Below are 20,151 nucleotides of genomic sequence, written 5' to 3'. Positions count from 1 at the left end.
ACTAAGTTGCAAACTAGGGTTTGTTGTTTTGTAGCTTTTATTAGCTTCAAACTTTGATATTTTACATATAAATTTTTATTGCAGCAGCCTTTGCTTTCATTTTTCGCAAATTCACAATGGGTAGAAAAGATGAATGTTGGAAATATAACGAAGAGTTTCCTGGAAGAACCAAATATCAAACAAAATGTATTTTTTGTAAAGAAAAAATAACTTCTGGGGGTATTTATAGATTGAAATACCACATTGCTGCTATACCTGGACACGATGTTACAATTTGCACTCACCAAACTCCTGAGGCAAAACGCACTTGCTTAATGGCATTAGAAAAAATTGAAAAAGACAAAGCCAATAGGAAAATGCAACTTGAAGGGTTAAGGGGTATTGGCTCCCATGTTCCCGCATCCGCATCCGCAGTCGCATCCACATCTGCATCTGCATCAGCTTCTGCATCTGTAGGTTGTGTTGGAGAGGGTTCTTCTAGGCCTCCTTTTTATCCTAGTTCTTCTGCTCGTGCTAGTGCTAGTCGGTCACATACTGAGACAGAGTCTCACACCAACCTATTGCAGCCTAGAGTGCGGAAAAACAGAATGGATAGTTACTTTGTGCCCCGCACTACTCCTGGTTCCCAACCCACGCTTGAGGGCATGGGTTTGAACAAGGAGATTCATGATGCTGCCAGAAAGGAGATATGAAAATTTTGGTACTTTTGCAACATTCCATTTATTGCAGCCAGGTAATTGATTCTTTTTTCATTGTTTTCTTTAAAGTTAAAATTAAGAGTAAAAGTAAAACTTTAATTATATTTACTTGTTTTATAATTTGAGTCTTTGACATCTAAATTTTTATTTGTGACAGGACTCCTTATTGGTAGAACATGATAGATGCAGTTGCTATTTGTGGTCCGGAGTTTAAAGCCCCAACTGAGGCTGAGTTGAGCGGATACCTCTTGGATGAGATGGTAGAGGACATGAGGGTTGAGCTCGAGGAGAACCGAAAGGAGTGGATTGCAAAGGGTTGCACCATCATGACTGATGGTTGGACAGATAGGAGGAATAGAACACTCCTCAATTTTCTTGTATCCTGTGGAGGTAATTGATCATTCTACTTTCCTACATAAATAATTGTAAATTTTGATTTGTTGAATTCTAATTTGTTGATGATCCATTTAATTTTAATATTCTAATTCGTTGTTTTGTTACTTGTAGGATATACCATGTTCATCAAATCCATTGATGCTTCTGCACATGTAAAAAATGCCACATACTTATGTGAGGCTATTGAGGAAGTCATAGCAGAGGTGGGAAAACAAAATGTGATCCAGGTGGTGACGGATAATGCAGCAAGTTATGTTGCTGCAGGTAAACTTTTAACTTTTCAAGTTTTGAAAATAAATTTATTTGAATTTTGAAATTTGAATTTCTAATTGACTTAAAATTGTTGTAGGTAAACTTTTGGTGGAGAGGCACCCCACCATATTTTGGTCCACTTGTGCGGCACATTGCATTGACCTCATGTTGGAGGAAATTGGCAAACTTGAGTTTGTCAAGTCATGTGTGGAAAGAGCAAAAAACATATGCAAATTCATTTATAATCATTCATTTGTTCTTAGCACAATGAGGAAGTATACAGAAGGCAAGGAGTTAGCTCGCCCAGGTATCACGAGGTTTGCCTCGAATTTCATCACCTTGCAGTCCTTGTTGACATCAAGGGATGAATTGAGGAGCATGTTTGTTGGGCGGGAGTGGATTTCCTCTTCCTATGCTACAACCACTGTAGGGATAGATGTGGCGGATTGCATATTTGATGAGGATGGTTTTTGGAAACCCGCTAGAGAAATCCTGCAGGTAAATTTATTGCAATTTAACATTTAGTATTTTACTTTTACTTTAAGTTATATTATTTTATATTTAAGTTTTGACTCAAATTTTTTGTTTTATTTTATATGTAGGTCACTGAGCCCCTTGTAGCTTTGCTACGAACTGCTGATGGGGAGAAGCCCTCTATGGGCTACATTTATGAGGGCATGGATAGGGCCAAGGAGGCCATCAGAGCTCAATATGCAGGAGTGCAGGAGAGGTATGGCCCTATTTGGGACATCATCGATAGGAGATGGCAGAATCAGCTCCATCGACTCATCCATGCAGCAGCTTACTTTCTGAATCCGGCATATCATTTCTGTCCTGAGTTCAAGGCGAATGCGGAGGTTCTCACTGGCTTATACACAGTGATTCAGAGGTTGAGTAGTGATGAAGATAGCGCTGCTGCGATTGTTGAGCTAGACCAGTTCAACAATAAAGAGGGGCCACTTTTCTCTGGCAGGATGGCCATAAATGCTCAGACAACACTACAGCCAGGTAAAAATTAAATAATATATTGAATATTCAATGTTCATGAATCTAGATTCTAATCTTAAAGTTGATTATGTAATTTTAGAGTTAACTTGTAATTTGTAAATGAGACTAATTGTTTCTATTTTCAATTTTTCCCTTATTGCAGATAGATGGTGGCAAATGTTTGGGGCCACAACCCCAAAACTTCAAAAAATTGCCATTCGTATTCTGAGTCAGCCAAGCAGCGCTTCTGGATGTGAGCGCAGTTGGTCCATGTTCGAGCACATCCATTCGAAGAGGAGAAACAGGTTGATAGTGCGGAAGTTGAATGATATTGTCTTTGTTCATTACAACCTTCGTCTTAGGATCAGACAAATTTTAGGCACTGACTCCTCTCCGATCATTCTGGAGGAGATTGATCCAGAATCAGAGTGGCTCACAGAGGTTGTGGATCCAGTCTTCACTGAGGAAGACCGTGTGTGGGTTGACCAGGTGGATATAGAGGCTGAGGCAGCTAGAGCACGTTCTTCAGGCATTGGTAGACGCACACGTGCACGCACAGGTACAGGCCCTAGCGACGTTCATGAGCCCATCTTACATGCGGGAGATATGGCTCGGCAGTCCTCTAGGACCTACATTAGATGCCTTGCTACTAGGCAGACTGGATACTCTAAGGCTGAGGCTGAGGCTGCAGCCGAGCTTCAGGATGATGTTGAGGATGATGATGATGACTATGAATCTGAGGCTTGAGCTGGAGCCTTGTTTTTATATTTTGTTTACAGATATTGATACTGAATTATTGATAGACATATGTTTCAAACTTTCATGGATCTTCATCTTAGATTCTTACATACATTTATGATTTGATGTCTTATGGATCATCTTACATACATTCTATGATTTAAATCATTATGATCATTTGATTTCTATTTACTTCAGCTAGCCTACAATTTACATTTTAGATAACAAAGTTACATATGTGATGGATTTTATGTTCCATGTTTATGTATGTTAAGTTTTAACTTCTATTTGATGATGTTATAGTGTGTTTAAGTTATATTCAATGAAGGGTGCGTGAAATAAGTTTTAAATTGTTAAAATCTTTAAATTTAAAGGGTTTTTTCAAATTTGCCGATTCATCGCCAATTCATTGCCGATTCACGATTCGGTTCGGCCTTGCCGATTCCGATCCGATTCCGATTCTTGTTACTTTGATTCTAACAGAAAAAGCTAAAAAAATGAAAGCTAACTAAATATTTACAATAGATTACTATTATCTAGTAATAGACGATTATCTATTATTGTAATACCCTCCCTTAATGGTTAATCTATCTAGAACACCAAGCTATCCTCTGAATTTGACAAACTTATCAAGACCGAGAGGCTTGCTGAGAATGTTTGCAATCTGATCTGTGGTAGGAACATACTGCAAATCAATAGTCCCGTCTTCAACCAGTTGTCGTATGTAATGAACATGAACATCCACATGCTTGGTTCATTCATGGCAGACTGGATTTCGTGCTAACTTGATAACACCTTCGTTATCAACAAACAGAGTAGTCGGTCCTACTGGTGACATCTGCATATCCTCAAGCATTCGATGAAGCCAAACAGCTTCACATCCTACCTTAACAATCCCTTTGTATTCGGCCTCTATAGAGGAGAGAGAAACTGCCTACTGCTTCTTACTAGTCCATGTGACTGCACAGGATTCCAAACTGAACACATCCAGAAGTTGACTATTTATTATCAACAGAGCCTACCCAATCTGAATCTATGAACCCACTGAGTTTAGGATAAGAACTTCGAGATTACAAAAGCCCATAAACTGAAGTGCCCTTCACATAACGAAGCACACGCTTTGTTGTCATCCAATGATCAGCCTTAGGAGCTATCATAAAGCAAGAAATATAGCATAATGCGATGTTGATGTTAGGTCTAGTAGCAGAGAGGTAGATGAGACTGCCTACTAGTTGCCTAAATGTAGTATCATCAACGGAAGGAGAATCAAACTTTGCGGATAACTTGAGACCTTTCTCCATAGGTGTAGATGCAGGCATGCAATCTTGTATACGGAATTTGTCTAATAGGGCCCTGGCATATTTGGACTGAGAGAGGAATATACCAGAAGACTGTTGCCAAACCTCAACACCTAGGCAATGATGCATGAGCCCAAGGTGAGTCATATCAAAAGACTGACATAAATTCTGTTTATTTCCCTGAATCAAAGATGTCAAACTGTCAATAATGATCAAATCATCCACATTAATAACCAGAAGGATGATGCCACTATCAGTAATCTTGATGTATAGATTTGAGTCTGAAGAACTCCTCTTGAAGCCTTGATCACTGAGGTACTTATCAATTTTTATGTACCATGCCTGAGGGGCTTGCTTCAACCCATAGAGGGCTTTTACCAATCTAAGAACTTGATGGTCTTTACCAACAACCTTGAAACTAGGAGGCTATGTCATGTAGACCTCTTCATGGAGATCACCATTCAGGAAAGCACTCTTGACGTTCATCTGATGGACCTTCCAACCAAACTGTGTTTCCGTGGCTAGGACTAATCTAATGATGCTCATCTTTGCAGTAGGAGCAAAGGTCTCCTCATAATCAATCCCCTAACGCTGAGAAAAACCCTTTGCCACTAAACGAGCTTTGTACTTGTACAAAGTACCATCCGATTTGTATTTGATTTTATAAACCCATTTGCAACCAATCGGTTTCTTCCCTGGTGGAAGATCAAAAACGACCCAAGTGTTGTTCTTCAACAAACTCTAGTGTTCAGATTGCATGGCTTGTTCCCACTCTAGAATTCCTTTAGCCTCGGAATATATTGGAGGTTCAAACACATTATGAATGATGGCCATGAGAGAAAAGTTAACAAACTCTATAGTTTTGCTCCTTTTCCGAGCAGTTCTCCCATCAATAAGCTCATCATCATGAAGATCAGCAAGTGTCTTAGCCCACCACTTAGGTCGAATAGGAGAATGACCAAAATTAGTATTAGGAGATGTGTGATGATCAGGTTCCTCATTAGAAGAATCTGGATCAAACTCAGGTGAAGCATCTACAAAGCAAAGTGATCCTACAGGAGAAGGTGGAGGTGTTTATACAAGAATCACTGGTATAACTAGAGCTGCAGGAGCTACTGGAGCCCTCCCATTAGGTGGACCTAATGAAAGCCGAACTCCCACATCACGAGCCTTCATAGGCTAGTCTGTTGGATCAGGAATAGGAGTCGGCATTAAAGGTCCTCACTTCTCATCAAAGACTACATCACGACTGTAGATGAGACAAGATTTCTCAACATCGATCAGGTGATAGGCTTTATAAAGACGATTGTACCCAACAAGCATTAGTTTCTAACTCTTGGCATCCAACTTGGTGCATGACGCATCAAGGATCCAAACAAAAGCAAGGGAGCCAAAAACCTTCAGGTGACTGATTTTGAGTTTGTGACCTGACCAGGCCTCTTCCAAAGTTTACCTTTAACCGCCACTATGGGTGACCAATTCAACAGATAAACTGCAGTGTTAACTGCTTCTGCCCAAAACTTCTTTAGGACATGTTTGTGTTCGAACATGGATCGGGCCATCTCGGTAATTGTCCTGTTCCGACGATCAACTACACTATTCTATTGTAGCATGGGGGGTGTGGTTAACTGGCATTGATGCCATGTGCATCCAAGAAGCTGGAGAAAATACTAGAACAAAATCCCCCCCAATTGTCTGACCTAAGGGTAATAATAGATTTCCAAGAGTCTTTTTCAACTAAAGGCTTAAACAACTGAAATACAATAAATGCATCTGATTTCTTTTTAAGGAAATACAACCACAGTTTTATATTGCAATCATCAACAAACAATAGAAAATACATGGACCCAAGAATAGGAGTGGTCATAGGGCCACAAATATCGGCATGAACAAGTTGAAGTACCTAAGAAGCGTGCCATGAATCACCATTGGTGAAAGGTAAGCGATGTTGCCTTCCAGCGTGGCATGCATCACAAACTCCAAGCTGTTGGGTATGTATCTCTGGCAATCCAAGAACAAGCTCATCCCGAGCAAGCTATGAGAGATAATGTACATTTAAGTGCCCAAATCGTTGATGCCAAAGTCTGTTGATAGAAGATTGTCGAGCAGCCATAGCTAAGTCCCGAGAATCACCAGAAATAGTAAGTCTGAAAAGACTATGATCCTCAAGACCCACTGCAACAGTAGACCAAGTCGGTTGATCAGTGATGGTGCACTAAAGTGAACTAAAGGTCACATCAAAGTGTGGAGAATGTCGCAACAACTGATTGATTGAGAGTAGGTTTAGTTCCATCACCGAAACGTAGCACACATCAAGGAATATAAGATTCCTCCCAACAGACTGAATCTGAATGTTTCCTTTGTCGACAACCATGTACTCTTCTTCGCCACCAAAAAATAACAGAGTCTAAATAAGACCAGTAATCAGTAAACTAGTCTCTGTGGTGAGTGAAATGATGAGAGGCACCTGAATCAATGTACCAGGCAGACAACTTCACATGATCTGCAGGTCTTTTAGCCATGAAGGCGTAAAAAGGCAAACGGAGTGTGCTCTACACTGTTCACTTTGGGCTACGAATCTGATTGCTTAGATTGTGCAGCTAAGCATTTCCGACATTCAACCTTCATGTGTCCAAACTTGTGGTAGTAGTTGCATTGAATGTTCTTTCGAGAACCATCTGATGCTAGAGCAAAAGATGTTTGTCGAGATGGCTGTTGAAACTTACCTTTATCCTTCTGAAAGGATTTTGCAGCAAAGGCTTGCTCTGTGGAGGTGGAACTAGAGCTACTACCGAACTTTTGTTTCCACCGATCTTGTTAAAGCAGCAGGGTGCAGAGATCAGTGAACTTCAAATCAACACCAGAAGATGTGATGTTGAGAGTCTTAATAAAATGCTCATAGGATTTTGGTAAACTCCAAAGAGTGATAACCACAATATCCTCTTCCTCCATCTTGTGACCGATGGCAAGTAACTGATCACGGATTTCCTGAATCGAATTCAAGTGTGCCTGGAGCGAGGTGTGCTCATCCATGACAATGGAAAACAAAGTATTTTTCAAAAAGAAAGCTCTGCTTTTGTCAGAAGTCTCATGAAGCCCTTTGAGATGTGTCTAGATCTCAGCAATTGTCTTACTAGATGAAATCTGAGAAAGCTAATCATCAGTCATGGATAATTTGAGAAGCATCACTACCTGTCGATTATTCAGATCTCATGTATCTTTATTAGGACCAAGAGAAGTCAGACACTTCATAAAACCTAGAACAAGTTGATCGGTGTTCCGATATTCAAAAATTGTGATGATTTGTTGCTTCCAAGTGCCATAATTTCGACCAGTGAATTTGGAGTTGTGCTTGAGCAAAATGTTTGCCAGAGATGTCATGGCAAGGTTTTCAATGAAAAAATGTGAAAATCTATGAAGGCACATTTTTTCGAGGCAAAAAAACAGAAGACCTAGAAAATTCAGAGTGACCCAAAAGAGAGCTCAAAAAATCCAAAAGGAAAATGTTGTCATTTTTTGGATCTATTGACTTGTAAAACGAGGCACGAAAAATGAGGCAACTAGAAAAATCGGATGACAACCCAGTTGAGCTCTCGGAAAACCCAAGAATTTGGAATCAAAAAAAAATTTTGAACCCAAAAATTAGGGTTTTGAAGAAAAATGGCCCTGCTCCAAAAAACCACAAAAAAAAGGCAGAAATGTGCAGAAAAAATAGACGGGTCTGGACAAAAAAGGGTTGCGCAACCGAAGCAGAAGTTAGCGAATTCAACTCTCTCAGAACGGAAACCCTAGTCAAATTATAGAGAGAGAGTTGGAAGCAAATATGCATGTAAATAATTTCGAAAATAAAAGGCGGATGATTTCAACCAAGAAATTATAATTATTTTCAAAAAAATTTAGAGTGTCGGCTCTAATACCATATTACAAAGTAATTGGAAAATATTTGTTTATTATTAATAGAGACAAATAGGTCTATATATACAAAAGAATAAAGTGATGTTTCCTTAGGAAACAATCGTAAAGAATAGAAACATTCTATTCTAATAGAGAAAGCTAAAAATCGAAAGCTAACTTAAAGTTAACTAGATATTTACAATAGATTGCCATTAACTAATAATAGACAATTATCTATTATCGTAATAAGAACAAGCAATGCAAAGAATTGTAGAGCATCTGGTTTGTTGGTTGAAGAGTGATATTAACATATTTTTTGTACACCTTGTATGGTCCACCAACCCAATCTTATGCTACAAAATATTGAGAACAAAAGTGGGTGGATCAAAGAGGTGTGTACAAAGGTTGAAGGTATGTAGATGTTTGCCACAAACCACATCACTCATAGAATTTTCAAATTATTCTCAAGTTTGGAGCTATTGATGGTAGGTGAACTTGAACTTGAGGTAATAATTTAATTTAAAATAAATAAAATTAGTATTTTTCATTTTCTGATTTTCATAATTTGATTTTGTAATGTTGTAATCTTATTTAAAGTCTGTCTCTATTAAATCGTATTTTTTTGCTCTAATTTCTATTACAGGCATCTAGACGCATCTGGGTGCCTGTGAGTGGCATCCGGATGGCACCCATAGTGCACCCATCCGTCTCCAGCACCCGTCCATATCCGCTTTTGCATCCGGCCTCCAGGAGGCTAAATCAGTAACTTAACTATGCATTACACCAAAATATTATGGCACGTAATATCTTAGTATGCTGGGAAGGTTGCTACCATATAGAGATCTAGAAGTGTCTAATGGGTACAAGGCAATATTCCAAAGACTCTTTCCCAATGATGATAAATGAAATTTGATTATAGATGAGTTCATAAAGTTTGTGAATGCAAGACTGCTAAGTAATGATGCTCTCCGTCTTCAGTTTAGGAAGGATGATCATAGTTGGTGGTGCCTCCATAACCAACAATTCCAATTGTTGGAGCCCCTTGCAATCAGAATTATATCACAAGAAAGTTTTAAAATTTAATTACAATTTTAATTAACTTTGCTTCACAGGTTATTAGCGATTTTATAAGTTTCATGATTTTTACTTTATTGTTTACTTTGTCTTGTCTTCATAGGTTGCTAGTTCATCTACATGAAAAAGAAATTGAAGCACATATTCTTTCATCCATTCAATAAAGCACAATAAGTTGCAATCAAAAAGAGTAGGCAACTTAGAATATGTAATGTCCCCTCTTGGGGATTGCCCTACTTTTTGCCCTATTAGACACAGTAGTTGCTTGTATAAATGGTATGATTGATATCTTTCATACTATCTAGAGTGCTTTTGTCTATCGTTTTCACCCTTGCAGCTATTTCCTCAATCCTCATCTCCTTTTAAACCTCTCAACTACCAAGAAACTAATAGCAGCCTCTTGATGCCTCTTTTTTAAATGATTAATATGATCAATACTTCTTACGAATAGATAATTGTGATCTTTTATATGATATACCACTTGTCCATGAATGGGGTTTGATAATTAAATCACTATATGTTATTCAAGAATTATGTAGATCTTTCATATCCAGATCTGCAATTTGATATCCTTTAAAGTTGGTTCTCCATTTAGAGTTAACTCTGCTATTTTCTGGTATACAATGGGAACTGTGTCAAAAACCTCCTTCCAAACACTTATAGCTGTTGCACTGATGATTCTCTTATTGGTTATTTGATGACCTCCACTAGAGGTGGAAGAATTTTTTAAACAATCATCGAATGGTAAAGACTGAAATTCAGTTACTCCTTTTTTATTATAACTTCCTTTGAGTTCTATAATCTAAATTCCACAATCACTGAGTTAGGGTTTGATCACTGAATGGATTATCAATTTTCTGAATAGATTATTAAACTCCTCCCCAATCTGATAATGAGTTGGATGTTAATTATATCTTACAAACTCAGTGGTCTCTTTTGAGTATCCATAAGATACGTCATTTCCAAAATGGTACCTATTCACAATATATGCATCTCTTAAACAATCAGCTTATAACTATGCATTATGATATAATATATTTTTTATTGATATTATTGATGTTATTTATTGGCTTTGACTTTATTCATCTAATTATATCTTTATTTGTTATTAGCTTCTCTCCATTTTTGACATCACTTAAATATCTATCTTTACTTCCAATCAATTCGTTCTTCTAGAAAATTATTTGTGTAGGACTATTGGTAAAGGATATTAATTTAATTTAATATTATAAATGTCTTGACAAGACTTATTCTTAAGCCACTGATACCGTTAATACTAAATATGTCCTCACAACTTTGTCGATCTATTCCTTAGAAATCATATTTTTCCTTACCCTTATAGTTGATGATCAAAGGGTCAATATTAGCCGATATTGTTGTAGACAATATTCTATCTGAGTTAATTTGATGTTTGTCTTTATAGTTGCTAGTACTTGTTCTTGAATCTTACCTTCATCGATCTGTATATCATATTTTGTATTGTTATCTAGCAGTCTTCTACTATCTACTCTTATTCCTTTTGCCCTACTATCATGAGTCTTTACGCACAGGTCTATCTCATAATCGGCTTGTGTAAATCAACAAAATAAACTTTACTATGGAGTGAGTGAGAATTATTATTTTTTGGAAATGATGAGCCAAGTTTGAGATGAGATATGGGCATAAGCTGTATTTGAAGTCTAGGGAAGAAAATAGGGCATTGTAATCGTGTTTTTTCATGCCAAAAGACATAATATTGATTGTGTGGTTTTGCTCTAGTGCATTGCGCACCCATTGAATTCAGTTTCACAAATTCGATAGCATATTGGTATTTGATGTATTGCCTAAGTGCAATAATTATGTGCATGTGCATTTACATTTTTCTTTCTAAAACCCTCTATTTTTATTTTTTCCCTTTATCTACTTACACCAGAAATGATTATCGACACGCGATGGATATTAATGTTGAGATTAACAGTAGGCATGGAATTATATGTATGTTGATGGGGTTTGGTATGGTATTATTTGTGCTATCAGACATTAGAACACTATTTGTGCTTTTTGTATTTTCTCTCTCGTCTATCATCGCCCAACATATAGAATAGATGAAAAGAAAAAACATTTCCAAGGACAAGCGAATAAGCATGGAACATGAACACCACCAACATAGATTACATTGTCACAAACCCTATTTGATGGACAAGGATATGTTTTCTTCAAAGATCAGGGCATGTGTGGATCACAGTGAGCTACTTGAATCAAATCTCGTCAATGTCTTGTGTGTCCTGTTGTGTGTTACGGGAGCTATGCTAACCGTTGTTCCATTGTGTGACTACAACAAGTTGATCAATGGCCCTTTGTGTGTTGACTCGCACATGTTGGAGCAAGCTATTAGCAATCGCAAGGGTTGTGCACGTATAGTTACCATGTGCTTGGAGTTGTCATGTTGGAACTTGAGGCATGTCGCTGGTGTAGGGGTCAATCTCAGAAGCAGAGATGGGTTGAGCTCATCTTGGCAGACAATGGGAATGACTTGGATTTGGGCATCATCCAATAATGATGTGGACTCCACTTCTAATGTGATTAGGCCACTTGGATCGCCTCCATGTTAATTGATATAGTTGTTTAGAAAGAGCCAAGACTCTCCATGTGGAGTCTGGTAAGAGTCAAAGAGGGTATACCAAAGATAAGCACAAATATTTGAGATACTGCCATTGTGGATATCAATGTATATCCATAGGGAAAGAAAGACAGGAAACAAGGTGGGGCACTATCAACTTAGTGAGAACATAGGAGGGGAGTTCTTAGCTGCGAACATCACATTGACCAAGTGAAGTGAATTGACATTGGCCTCTTCTATATAAGAGAGGGTAATGTGTACTAAAGTTTCCTCTACACTATTATATATATATATATAGTGATTATTCATGAAGTTAAATATATTTTCTAAATAATTTGTTATGAATATAAGTGAAATTTGTCACCATGAATTATTATATGTCATTAATAAGAAAACAGTATGTTGAGAATATAGATGTAAGTTAGATCTATATTTTATTATAATTATCTTATTATGCAAAATTATTATGCTTGAGCATTATATTAGTCTCTCTTATTTTTATTTCAATAAATACTATGAGAGCTATTTGCATTGATCTTTTCCTCCAAGATAGTTATTGCAGGAAGAGGGAGATTGAGATTCATAAGCGGCAACCTTGAAAGAGCGGGAGCAAATAGAGGATATGATTCAGTCAACCTTCAGCGATCTTAGTCATATTGATTCAAAGGGAGTAAACCATGTTGAAAGCATTCTCCGATGATCAATTATTTGTAGCAATCAAGAGGACTGTGATTCATGAATATACCTCGTGATAATGTGATTTTAATGGGCCTACCCCATGTGTACATAATGAGGAAGTGACGACTTCCAAATGATGTCACTTGTGTTTGTAAAAGTTATTGAAAGGTGACAATCTTACAAAAATTTAATTTTCTATTATGATGGATATCTTATGGTGTCTATGCAAATCATGATAGATTATACTTTGTATGGTGGATGTTTAAATCGTAAGCATTATGAGAATGCGTGTGCAAATACCTTATAAATATTTTTTTGAGTACATGGTGAATGTCATGTGACTTGACGTTCTGGGAGGTCATTACTCAAAAAGTATTTGGTGAATATCATTGATATTCTTGAAGATTATCAGATGTGATATCAAGCCTTATTGAGTAATTGGTGAATATCATGTATTCTGGAAGATCAATACTCATGATATCAGATGTGATATCAAACCTCATTTGAGTAGTTGGTGAATATCATGCATTGATATTCTAGGAGGCCAATACTCATGATATTAGATATGATATCAACCCATATTTGAGCACTTGGTGAATATCATGTGTTGATATTCTGGAAGACCAATAGTCATGATATCATATGTAATATCAAAATGTCACTTAGAGTATTGGTGAATATCATGCGCCAATATTCTGAAAGACCGATACTCTTGATATCAAATGTGATATCAAAATGGTGGATATCTTCTGATCAAAGATATCCTTAAAATTTGTCATGCCTAATACTACCAATGGTGTAATTACTGTCTTTTGTCTATCCTCCCTTGCTAAGAGGAAATGTTGATTCAGTCAAATAAACATATATATAATTATATATGAGATATAATTTATATATATGTATTCATCATGTATAAGATATAAGTTTAAATGAGAGAAATTAAAATAATATAATACATATGAGATTAAGTTTTTATTATATTAATTATCTAATTAATGAATATACATGTCTCGTGATGGGACATGAAGGGACATGTCTCTTCATTGCTTATTCTCAATTTAAATAAGAGGTCGCTGCCATTTGGAAAAAATGTACCAAAATGTTAAGGCAGTGCTATTACCTTTGCAGCAATCCTCAGAAAAATAACAGGTTTCATTGTTTCTAAAGTTGGCTGCATGAAATCTTTGCCTTGGAAATTAGTAGTCTGCCAAAGATTATATTTGCTTGAAGCAGGGTACTGACACAACTAGTTCGGGGTCAATATTGCATATCTACTAGATTAGGGAATTTTTGGTAGAATCATTCTTACATACTGAAGCATATATATGCCCTGCGATGTCCAACGCTACCATTTCACTCTTGTAACCACTTTCAAACATAAGCTGTGGTCTGGGCATAATAAAGGACTTCTGCTCATCTGTGTTGTGCACAAAATAATATCATAGACTGCTGTACATTATTCCTGGGTGTAGGAATTACCAAGGTGCAAATAAGAGAATATATTCATATCTCTTTCAAACTTGCATGTGAGTCTAAAAGAAAAGCATATCATGGAACCAGTTGCAGCAAGAAGTGGGTGAAGACTTCAGGAGTATCAAGATTTCAATTTGCTATTGTGTGTGGTTGAGGATTGGTGAACTCGGTATTACTAGAGTAGTGCATCCAGATTTGGATTGGTGACTTACCTACGGTGGAGTTTTCTGTTTGATGTCATGTTTATTTGGTGTTTGCTAAAGAGTTATCTTAGCCCTTGATTAATCTGGAGATCGGTCAGAGCTGATTATTGATTCCAAAAGTGTCTGTGGCCCTGTCAATCACCTTAGAGGAGAAGTTTTCAAGCAAAGGAAACTTATTTCGTTTCTGGATTAATTTTGATATCAAGTGATTCAGGTCTGGAAATTTCTGAACCTGCCATAAGGTACTTTTCCGTTGTACTCATTGAAATTCTCAAAATAATAAGTTTTTCTCTTATTCATGTGAATTCAAACACAAGACTTTAATGCTCAATTGTAGTATTCCTTCTGAGCAAGCAATGTGCAGTGAACAACTAAAACTTTCTCAGACCCCAAGCAAGCAAGCTGTTTGATACAATTACAAGAGTGGAAAGGTGAAAGTTTGGCTCAAATCTTTGAGGGAAATATTATAAGATCTGTAAGCTATATAGTTTCAAATCTGAAAGAAATCCTTGGATTCCTTATTACTGGTTTGACACTTAATGTGATTGAACCAAGATCAAAGGGCTTGGTTCCTTGAACAGCATTGTTGACCATGTGGAGAGTCATGATATGAGAATTTTGTCTAGCTTCTCTATACTGTGGCTCTGTCTATTTCTCTTGTCCTACTGTATAGATCTTGCTGAAATATATGTCAGTTATTCCCACTGGTAGATCTTGAACGGTCTTTTCATTTCTTTTGTTTTTAGATTCCCCATAAGAATGAGGGGTGGGTAGCATTCATCACAGCTCCTCTTTAGTTGGTCTAGGGGTCACCTTCTTTGATTCCCTGTTGTTAGAATGTATATATTCATTATAAAAGAAATGCATATTTTCTTCTAAAGATGTAAATATCCTAACAACCCACCATGAGAGACAGATATGTGAATTTGGAATGTATCATTGTGGGTTCCATAGAATTGTCAACTTGTTCTATGCACAGTAATGCATTTGTATCCTTCTCTATAGTCCCCCAAGACTTGTCTAATTTGTTCACCCAGGTTCGGTTGTTTCATATAAGAGAACAATATCAACTTTGCCTTCTTGATTATACCTGTAGAATGTACTGCTTATCTGGGATGCCTATTACCCTTTTACCCAACACTAAAATATATATTATTGAGTAGTCTTCAAAATTTTCAGATCCACATCCTTGTAACTATTATTTCTCTTTGGAGTCCAAATCTTTATGGTCTTTGTCTAGCTGGATCCCTTTATAGTGGTATTCTGTTAAATCAGATCATAATTGAGCTTTCTCCTTAACAGCCTAACATTTGCTGTCCCAGCCTTGGCTGTTATTTGGGATAAGTCTTCAGCATTGTTACTTATTTGCAATCCTTTTTCTCTTGTTTGTAGTCCTTTGTGATTTAGTTATTCCTCTTAAAGAAATCTGATTGTGAAGGTCCTGAGAGTTAGACTTATTTCTTTTCTCAGTCAGATACCTCCCTTTTTGTTATGGTTTCCTATGAAGTATTACCTCAATATGTCTTCCACAATGTTCAAAGCAGAAAAGGAATTTACTATTGAGACCTGATTGATTGGAATCTTTGGCACTTTTCCTTTCCTACAACCTGCTTTCCTAAACTTATTTCCAATATCTGTTGTTGAGTATAAGGTTGTTTTGCAGGTAGTAGGATTTGCAAATTATTCTCCCAATTTGACTTTCGCTATTATATTGCCAGCAACTCATTCTCACCAAACTGTCATGTTCATGGAGTGGTCTACAGGGAAAAGGAATATTGTGGGAGTGTTCTAATGCATTCCATCCAAATCCAAGATAATGCTATCAGAGGGAGCATATTAAGATCAGAATTGAAAAAGAGCATACTATCTATGGCTGCTTCTGTTCTTTCTAATGCTTCATCTTACCAATAATCAGTCAGCGGCAGTACCCAACCCCGAAAAGCATCAGTGCTTGGAGTGCCTTCAGATGGGTTGAAAATAAGGGCCCAATATTTCATGAACCCTGATTTTCTGTAGAATCACAGGCCTCTTTAGAACATGTTATTACTTTCTTCGAGATGAAGACAACCATGAAGTATACCTTAGTATCGTGAAAGTCTTTACTGTATCCATAGGTTTCTAAATTTCATGGCTCAAAGAATTTAGTGTTCTAGGTCCAGGAAAGACATCTCTAATGTGACAGATTGGGCCAATTTCCTTCAGCATCCATAACCTTCTCTCCATTTCCACAAAAGATTGAAACAGGTTTTGGGGGGGATTTACTATCTTTAAGTTGCAGCCATTCTCCTTCTAGGTTTGACAATTGTGTTAGCTGATCATCCTTTTTGCTTCATATTGCATGAATCCTCTGAGTTTATCAATGCTACGTTTTGCTCAATCTAGGACTCTTAAATTTTCAAAGGATTGGATACAAGGTCTATGGAGGAAGCCATGACCTCCTCCATCAAAAGAAAATGCATTCAGCACATTCTTAGCCTAAGGGTACTAAGCTCTGCTGGATTTAGCAGATTCTTAAAGAGGAATCTTATAATATAATGTTCCAAGATCCACAGCTATCATAAACATAAAAAAATAAAAGATAATCCATGAACTTGGGAAATTATTTGTTCCCAAGGGTAAAAAAATGCAGAAAAGCAAGGAATATGAAAGCACCAACACCTGTTAAATATGAAATATATAACCAGTCGACTGTGTTCACACCTATCTCTTACCCTCAGCAAAGTCATCCAGATAATATGGAGCTGCAGAGGAGGCTCTGATAGCTTCCCATACGTGGTGCTTACAGCTTCCAATAAAAGCACTACGTCTCTGCCCTATTTGAGTAGCCAAAGGAGTAGCTGTTGCAGGCGTCCCTGACACACTTGCAGTTGGTCCTTCTGTCGTCCATGATGTTGTCTCTGGTGTACCAGGAGGGTACTGCAAATTTAAATTACAAAATGACACCAAAGCAACATCACAAAGGAGGTTCAGCAAAGCAGGTTATGTCAAATACCTCAACTCTTGCATATTCCATAAATTACAGTGAAAAATAAAATTAATTTGATTTTTTGAATTAGAGTTAATATTGAATCTTCTAGACTAAATAAACATCCTGTTCAAGATTTAATCTGATAAATATACAGTACGTAGTTCTTAACATGTCACTTCAAGTTCAAAATGCCATTTTCTGGAGTGGATAACCACCAGCCCCTTAGATGCACGCATGCATACATTGGCAATAACCAAAATCCAAGAGTTGAGCTTGTTTGTCGATTAATATGAGAATGCATAGTGAAAGACAACAATGAAGCAGGAGAACTGAGACAACTTTCCCTGTTGAATGATCACTACATTTACATATCAAATGATGTCATTCTTGGTACTGTTTGCAGTTTTTGTTTAATACTTTACCAGATAAATAGCCTTTGTAATTTCAAGACCTTGCTTCAGTTCTATGCTTCAGGACTAAAATGCTTTCTTTACATGATTTCTCTTTCCAAAAATATTAAAAACAATAGTCTCACACATTGTCTGTTATCATTTATTATCCAGAAATTGTAATCCTTAATGGACAACTATGAATGAAGAGCATTGGCATGTGGCTTGGAATTCGTTACCTGGTAGTTTCTAAATACGAAAGGTTGTGCTGGGATTACACTGACAAGTGTTGAAACAACAAAAACCTTAGGAATATTCCTTACAGCTGAATCAATCAAAAGATCTCCATCTTCATCTGCACACATCTCTTTCAGTAATCTCTCAAACTGATCTGCATTGTGCTGCAAACAAAATTTGCAGTGAGAATACAAATTTCCTCTTCCAACAGTACTAAAACCAGGACGATGAGATGGAAGCAGTAGAAAGGAGTACTACCTTAGATCCATGCACCACCACACGAAAATTCTGTGATGAACTTTTATACAATTGATCTAACTTCTCTCTCCAGGTTGCGGCTTCATTATCCTTTGTTACAGGCTCCGCAAATACCAGCTTTCCTGAAAGGTAAATAAGTATTCAATTCTATGATACTATAATACATATTTTCTCATTTTTAAAAATGCCTTTAAAAATTCCATAGAATTTGGTAAAGCTAACACAGACCAAGATTTTTATAAATTTCTTCACACTGATCCAAACTCAAGCCTTTGATTCCAAGAGCAATTGCTAGCATTCCTCCTGTGGAAGTACCACATATAAGGTCAAAAATTTCATGAATACGCTTCCCAGTTCCTTGTTCTATCCTCCGAAGCATCTGCACAGTAGCAAGACCTCGCATTCCACCTCCATCCATTGATAGTACACGTAAGCCCTGTTTTCCTACAGGTCGCGCTCTTATTGCCCGTCGCAGATGCTCATTCTCTCCTAAGAACATATTAGAATCAGCCAATGTTTCTCAGATTCTAATCTATAGCTCTCAATTAATACCAAAAGATGTTATATGAAAATCTCTATACACACCCAGGATAGCTAGTGCACGTGCAGCAGCTTTGGATACACAAGATGCAGGTCCAACTGTCAAGCGAAGGAGAAGTTCACGCAAGCTTTCTGATGCAATTAAAGTCCGGCGATTCTCCCAGCAAAATGCTAAATTGCCAACAGCCAATAGTGCCAATTGCTGCACCTGGTTACAGTTTGGCATTTACAAAAAGCACGTTGAATTCCTATAAAACACGGGAAGTTGAAATTAAAGGCAGTATTCAACAACTTGCTAAAAGTAACAAGCATTTTTTTTGAATCTTGCCTCAATACTTTCATGTGCACATAACAGCTTCAAGGATTTTACAAGATCCTTAGTGAGCATTTTAGAAGCCACAACATCAGAAGCAAATGCCATATTCACCACAACATGTAACACTGAAATGAGCTCTTCCAAAACAACTGATTTCAAAACTGATTCAATAGGCTGCATTATATCAGCTTTCATCAATAACACTGCCAAAGAAGTATCCGATGCCAATGATGAGAGAGCTGAGCAAGCCTGCTCTACCTACATAGATGAATTTATCTCAAATTAAATACATTGGGTGACTTCATTCCTATCATAGCAATTATAAATATTAAACAGTTGCCTATCTTTGCATATAATTTGGTTCAGAATCAAAAGCAAAACATCTTATCTATAAACAGATTGGAATTCATTATATATTTTACCTTTATAATAGAAAACAGTCAATTATTATTCATTGCATATTTTACTTCATTCATTACTCAAAATATCCATCTTGGAACAAATGGTGTTACATCTTTGGGAACACTGTCAAGCTTGTCCACATACCACATGGCGATTGTCACTATTCAACATGCTTATTAGTTGTCGCACAGCATTTTCATCTCTGCCAATCGCATTGCGGTTGTTGTTATCTTCAGTAATTTTGGCCAATGCCGAGGCAAGAAGAGGATGTTGACATGATGAGAATCGAAAAACAAGGGAGAAGAAGGCACTTAGTTTGTGTCTTGAAGCAACAAAGTAGGAGCTGTTCTCTGTCTGCAACTACAATCAAATAAGTTACTTAATGTCTTAAGTGACACCAAACAAGAACCTTTTCAGCGTAAGAATTCTTTGTTCCCGTGACTTTACCTCTATATCAACATGTACTGCAGATAAATTTTGATTACCCTCTATTCGAACATTCGCTAGTGACAAATGACGAAGATTGGATAATGGCAAAATCTCAGGTAAAAACTCGAGAGGATTCCCAAACAGACGCAATACACGCAATTCCGACATGGCCCTGAAATCATGTCCAAGAAAAGAATTATAATCAAAACTGATTTTGCAAGGTACTCAATATCAAAGCATCAAAGCATGTTTCATACAAGACATCACATATTTTATTCCTGTAAAAATTACTTCTATCCCTTCACAAATTCAATACCCCATT

At 37.0% G+C, this 20,151-nt stretch overlaps 2 protein-coding genes across 4 annotated transcripts in view; one reads left to right on the top strand and one right to left on the bottom strand.

Annotated features, from left to right (window-relative positions):
- Nucleotides 1-20,151, bottom strand: part of LOC149534928 (phospholipase A I-like protein) — a 176,313-nt gene that overhangs the window by 60,799 nt on the left and 95,363 nt on the right. The window contains exons 4-11 of one of the 3 annotated variants that reach the window (XM_089803698.1): nt 19,848-20,001; nt 19,545-19,760; nt 19,011-19,256; nt 18,728-18,890; nt 18,371-18,631; nt 18,143-18,264; nt 17,887-18,048; nt 17,002-17,206 (exon numbers count right to left, since the gene is read on the bottom strand). In XM_089803698.1, coding sequence (XP_089659824.1) covers nt 17,002-17,206; nt 17,887-18,048; nt 18,143-18,264; nt 18,371-18,631; nt 18,728-18,890; nt 19,011-19,256; nt 19,545-19,760; nt 19,848-20,001 — 1,529 coding nt within the window. The remainder of the gene's footprint in view (nt 1-17,001; nt 17,207-17,886; nt 18,049-18,142; nt 18,265-18,370; nt 18,632-18,727; nt 18,891-19,010; nt 19,257-19,544; nt 19,761-19,847; nt 20,002-20,151) is intronic. The other 2 variants (XM_089803700.1, XM_089803699.1) reach the window with 2 other exon arrangements.
- Nucleotides 860-16,082, top strand: LOC149534929 (uncharacterized). The gene is made up of 7 exons (XM_089803397.1): nt 860-1,088; nt 1,206-1,358; nt 1,564-1,844; nt 1,949-2,354; nt 2,497-2,638; nt 15,593-15,674; nt 15,954-16,082. The coding sequence occupies exons 1-7, from the start codon at nt 875-877 to the stop codon at nt 16,080-16,082; spliced, it is 1,407 nt and encodes a 468-aa protein (XP_089659523.1). The 5' UTR covers nt 860-874.

The sequence above is a fragment of the Cupressus sempervirens genome, chromosome 10 (assembly GCF_028749045.1).
Source record: "Cupressus sempervirens isolate cs-2001-9-10 chromosome 10, ASM2874904v1, whole genome shotgun sequence".
NCBI classification, from domain to species: domain Eukaryota; kingdom Viridiplantae; phylum Streptophyta; class Pinopsida; order Cupressales; family Cupressaceae; genus Cupressus; species Cupressus sempervirens.
Note: the sequence above shows the minus strand (reverse complement) of the source record. Positions and strands in the feature narration are given on the sequence as shown.

What these genes read in the sequence shown, in the direction of transcription:
- LOC149534929 (XM_089803397.1), top strand. Translation starts at nt 875, where the DNA reads ATGATAGATGCAGTTGCTATTTGTGGTCCGGAGTTTAAAGCCCCAACT. An exon ending in CCGCTAGAGAAATCCTGCAG is followed by an intron (nt 1,845 to 1,948) that starts GTAAATTTATTG and finishes TTTTATATGTAG; the next exon opens with GTCACTGAGCCCCTTGTAGC. An exon ending in TCAGACAACACTACAGCCAG is followed by an intron (nt 2,355 to 2,496) that starts GTAAAAATTAAA and finishes CCCTTATTGCAG; the next exon opens with ATAGATGGTGGCAAATGTTT.